The following is a 5,725-nucleotide window of genomic DNA, read 5'->3' as shown; positions in this document are numbered from 1 at the left end:
TTTGAAGTTTGGACTTAATTTACTCATTTCCCCTTCATTTTCATAAGTGGAAGGTCCTCATCGATTCTTCCGTGATAAATCTCCTATTCGCGGTTTGCTCGCGGTATCCGTGGTTGGCTCGCGGTATCCGCGGTTGGCTTTTTGTTTAGAGAATTGGCCATGTATCTTTTGAAAGAAAAGATCAGGGACTTTCGCTCCAATATACAAGCCTTGTGGGAAGCCCCTCGGTCAGGGCGGTTTGCTAGCCTAGGCAAGGTTAATCCATAGGCAGGATTAACCATTCTAAGATGTAGCTTAGATAATTTTAGAACCTCTGTAAATAAGAGCTTTCCTTTATTTTGTTCCAGATTCGAGACTGGTTGGCACTAGAGGAGAAAATGCTCAAACAGCAATGTGTGATAGTTGGAGACGTTGAAAATATCATGTCAGTCCTGGCCAAACAGATGGTAAGTTTATATTATTATTTATTTTTTCTTGAGTAATTTTAACTCAGCATTTTTTTTTTTTCAACAGTTATCTTCCTTTTGTGGTTTTAGCGAAATAGCAATATCTGTCTTGTATTGTAAATCCAGGGTAAGGATTGACAGTGGCAAACATTTGGTGACTAATATGCGTGGACGATTTTCCTTTGAGGTTTTGTAAACTAGAAATGGAAATCAGGAAATGAAACAATAATGAGAATTTATTAAAAAAAGGGTAAGGATTGACAGTGGCAAACATTTGGTGACTAATATGCGTGGACGATTTTCCTTTGAGGTTTTGTAAACTAGAAATGGAAATCGGGAAATGAAACAATAATGAGAATTTATTAAAAAGTCGAAAGGGCCGAATTCAAAGTGGTAATAAAACTGACGAGTGTGTGCTTGACTGCTCAAGTGTTTTCTCATCCTTTATGAATGCCCCCAAGACGTGATAGCTTCAACATTTTTTTCATCGAGAATAGTTCATTAATAGATAACAATCAGATAAACTCTCTTCTAATATACCTATCCCCTTTAATATTAAAACTATCCAAATTATTTTAAGCTGTTAAACCTGACTTATATCTTACGTTTTTGAACGGAGTTCAACCCTAACCTTTTTGCTCGTGGCACCTAAACTAGGTCACAGAACATTTTTCGCATGACATTTACCAGGGAAATGAACTTTACGATGCCGGTACAGGTGTTGGGAAATTCTTTGTCCTAGATGAAGGTTGGGCTGGTAGAAGATGTCACTTTTGTTTCTCAAAATAACCGCCACTACGAAAAAGCTATCAAACCGATGTCGCGGAATTTATTCAACACCATTGACCAGTCAGGATGTGTTTCAAAAGTATCAGATCTGTTAGCTCTAATCAAGTGCTGGCTGGATAAAAATCTTGGGATTGAACTACCGAGTTCTGTACGAGTTTCCCTGAGATCAGACAGCCTCTGGTTACGATTATGATATACCTATCCTATGTTGGGTTGAGTAAAGTTTCTTCGAGTAGGTATTGCTAAACGAAATAATGGAAAGTATAACAGTAAAGAAATGAAATCGACATCAATTGCCTCGGAAGTTTTGCAAGACACAGTTATTGTGTGTTTATCTTGAAATTTTCCATGTCAAAAACTATCTACAAAACTAGGAACGTTACAGATAGTTTTGACTTCGGTTTTCACTTTGGAAAACTTTGGGTGACGGCTTTCAACGTAAACTTCTCACGATAAATGCTCTCGTATCTTGGGAGTTGGAAACTAGGTTCTGAATGTCATCAGTAGAGATTGATGAACTCATTTTGTGTTTTTCATTTTCTAATGGCGTTTTAGTTGACATATGAAAAGTTCAACAGGGTACTGAAGCAAGCATGTAAGCGCGCAAAGTAAATGAAGTGTAGGAACTTTTCCTAAAGAGTCTGAGAGTTTGCCCTATATTTTGCATACGAGGAATTCTAATTTCTTTCCTTGTTAAGTCCCCTTTGATGTAGGGATTGGTACTCGTATGATTCTACCTACACAAGCCCTAATCTATTGATTGAGAACAAAGAACTCTGTATTAGCTATTAGATTGGTTTAAGCTCAAACCCAAATCCCCTGAGAAAGCTTATACTCGTATGTAGCACCTTGCCGGTACAGATCGGAGCAAAGTTCCACTATGCAGGGAAAAAGCTCAAAAGGAATTAGCGCTTCTCACAACTTTACCTTTAGCCACAGGTCGTTCAAATTTCGCAGAGAGCTTCCACACTTTATAACGATCAAAAGTGTCCGCGGGTCGGAACTCGAGAAATGTACGGTTTGGCCGCTATTTAACGCCAAAACTTTGAAAAAGCTCAAAAAGAGTTCGCAATTCTCAGGCCTTTTAATTTCAGCCAAAGTCACTTGAATTTGGCACATTTTCAAATGTTTGTGGTAGCACTGAGTGATTGTGCATACTTCTGCTCACGAGAGAAATTTTCCTGTGCAAAATTGTCTCTTCGTTAGAAACGCGAATGTGTGAAAGAAGTTTCTCGACATTGTTTAGGATACTGGATTTTGATTTTCAAATGTTTGTGGTAGCACTGAGTGATTGTGCATACTTCTGCTCACGAGAGAAATTTTCCTGTGCAAAATTGTCTCTTCGTTATAAACGCGAATGTGTGAAAGAAGTGTCTCGACATTGTTTAGGATACTGGGTTTTATTGAGGTACTTTTTACACACTGTATAGGTCGGCGCGGCGACAGTATTTCGTTAGGAAAATGCCGACTTCAAAAAAGAGAAAGGACCTAGCTTATTTAAAGTAAAATATTACCCTTTGCATCGATCGTAATTTCGCGATGAATCCATGATACAAATCAGTGCAGACTCAAAAGTCTCGAAACATGGGAAAAAAGTAATTACTGATGTATCGCAAGAGTTAATAGATTTTGGCTCTCGTTTTACTGCAATTTTCCCTCGGTCTCCTCTTGCCTCTTCTCCGTTTAGCGTTGACTGTGCTCCATTTGTCCCTTATCTCAGCTAGGTTCATGATTAATTGTTTCAAACAGAATGTTTCAATATAACATGTTACCTCAATAGCTCAAAGCTCGGCTAAATATACTTTGAAAACTATTCCACCTAAATGTTTCGATTTTATTTTTTGTCCGGCTTGGATTTCACGGGATAGTGCACACAGTTACCTATAGTTAGTTGTTGGCTTAATGTGTGAAAGATTAGAAGATATAGAGTAGATTTGCATTGTTCTGACACTTTGTTGAGGGAGTTTTTGTTCTTTTTCTGGGAACAGAAATATAAGTTTTCTTCCATAAGTTAAAATCAAATTTCCGTGACTTTTGACTGTTTCCCGAAGGTACGGTTCGGCCGTTTTTCCGGACCAAAGTTCCGCTATTTCGGGCTATACAGAAAAAAAGCTCAAAAGGAACTTCAAGATTTGCGTGCTGAAAGGGAGATGTTGACTTTAGCGTATAGCTGAGTGACTTTTGAACATTTAAAGTTGAGAATTTCATCTTCAGTTTTTTGTTCATTAAAAATTAAAAAGCCATAAGTTAATTTAACCTTTGGGTTTTCCAGAGTAAACACGTCTCTGTCGTGTCTGTGCTATCTTTATATCTGACTTTTGAACATTTAAAGTTGAGAATTTCATCTTCAGTTTTTTGTTCATTAAAAATTAAAAAGCCATAAGTTAATTTAACCTTTGGATTTTCCAGAGTAAACACGTCTCTGTCGTGTCTGTTTTATCTTTATAAAATCTCTCTTTGTTTAGCCCTCTGTCATTATCATCTCTATTCTCTAATCCCCTTCCAATAATCCTGAATTGTGGTAAAAGCCTGTACGATTGTGAAAATAAGATGAAAGGTGATAGAAATGACTAAATGGATTTTGAAGATAGTGTGTAAAAAAGAAGTTGAGCATCGTTTTAGAACGTCAATGAATGTCATTCATTGTCCCCTTCCAATAATCCTGAATTGTGGTAAAAGCCTGTACGATTGTGAAAATAAGATGAAAGGTGATAGAAATGACTAAATGGATTTTTGATGATATTTTGTAAAAAAGAAGTTGAGCATCGTTTTAAAACGTCAATGAATGTCATTCATTACTCAGCGGAAAGAAAGCGACAAGAAAATCCCTGGGAACAAATTCGATGAGACAGACATACAAAGGTATTTCTTTGCGTTTTTGTCAAACTCAGAATATAAATAGTTATGAATAAACTAGCTTTTTAATCTTTTCTTCCGAACATCTGCATTGTAAAAAAATGGACTTTCGGGTGGGGGTAATATCTAGGCAAAGTTAATGTCTGAGATATTAGAGACATTTTTACTTTCAAGGATTAGGTGGCAGAAAATGCCTCTATTTTGTCAAGTTTTCAAAGAAATGGTACAATTCCTTGGCTGGCATTGAACCTCGGACCTCCTTACCATCAGACGAGGACTTAATCACTTTGATACCAAGGTACTAGTAGAGACTTTGGTAATGTCTATATCTACTGTAGTAATTCAACAAAGTTTAGTTGCACGTCTACAATCATATGCTCAATTCTCACGAGGACTTAATCACTTTGATACCAAGGTACTAGTAGAGACTTTGGTAATGTCTATATCTACTGTAGTAATTCAACAAAGTTTAGTTGTACGTATACAATCATATGCTCAATTCTCACATGGGACTACATGTCCTAATTCGACAGTCTAAATAAAGCACTAATACATTAATATCGATACAAAAAATTAACAACAAAATTTTAATACCTTGACGAAATATCCCATTACACGTATCATCTCAAGATATAAGAATGCCAGATTTCAAGACTTTCATACCATATGATTCGAATTACGAGTACTTTTTTCCAAATGAGATAACTTTTGTACTTAATGTAGGTATTAGTCTTTCCATTTTAATGTCCATTTGGTATTGGCTTTTCTTTTCAAAAGAAGGCAGAAAGGCGCATATGGGGCTTGGAAACTTGTTGGAACTTTTGTTTCTTCTTCTTCCAAGTGTAATGTAACGATGTTATTAGTGAAAGTGTTAGGGAAATGACACTTTTCAAAGGTGGCTTTTTGTTTAGAGAATTGGCCATGTATCTTTTGAAAGAAAAGATCAGGGACTTTCGCTCCAATATACAAGCCTTGTGGGAAGCCCCCTCGGTCAGGGCGGTTTGCTAGCCTAGGCAAGGTTAATCCATAGGCAAGATTAACCATTCTAGGATGTAGGTAGCTTAGTAAATTTTAGAACCTCTGAAAATAAGAGCTTTCCTTTGAATTTGGCAAAGAGATTCAATAAATTATGTAGATCAAAAATATCCTTAGGCCCTGTTTCCCGATCACCTTGAGTTGAGAGTGTTTGAAGAAAAGTTGATCACAGATTCCAAGAAAAATCATTGTTATCGTAAAACGATCATTCCGCCCACTTATGGCACATTCTTATAAAATAATATAATTTTTCTGATAAATTCGCATTCTACACATTGTTGGGCGACGGCAAAAAACAGAGGGTCGGAGATATCAAAGAAAATATTAGATTGTTGGTATTATGTTGTTCCGAACGGAAGAGTAAGAAGAGAGGAAGAAGGAACAAAGTAGAAGCATCATACATTTTAATAAAAATTGAGCACGTGATAACGAGGAAGCAGAGATAGAAAACCTTTAGACTGAGATAATAACGGCACAAATGAAATGTCAGGAACAGCGAAACTTGAAGCAGCAAAGTAATATTGCATGAGCATAATAACAAAAATATTTTCAAATGTTTGTGGTAGCACTGAGTGATTGTGCATACTTCTGCTCACGAG

The 5,725-nt window shown here is 36.6% G+C and overlaps 1 protein-coding gene across 1 annotated transcript in view; it reads left to right on the top strand.

The window, feature by feature from the left end:
- LOC103508121 (dystrophin, isoforms A/C/F/G/H-like) overlaps positions 1–5,725 on the top strand; it is a 148,319-nt gene that overhangs the window by 55,670 nt on the left and 86,924 nt on the right. The window contains exon 8 of the mRNA XM_026822820.1: positions 348–446. Coding sequence (XP_026678621.1) covers positions 348–446 — 99 coding nt within the window. The remainder of the gene's footprint in view (positions 1–347; positions 447–5,725) is intronic.

Source organism: Diaphorina citri, unplaced genomic scaffold (genome assembly GCF_000475195.1).
Source record: "Diaphorina citri unplaced genomic scaffold, Diaci psyllid genome assembly version 1.1 scaffold369, whole genome shotgun sequence".
Classification (NCBI taxonomy): Eukaryota; Metazoa; Arthropoda; class Insecta; order Hemiptera; family Psyllidae; genus Diaphorina; species Diaphorina citri.
Note: the sequence above shows the minus strand (reverse complement) of the source record. Positions and strands in the feature narration are given on the sequence as shown.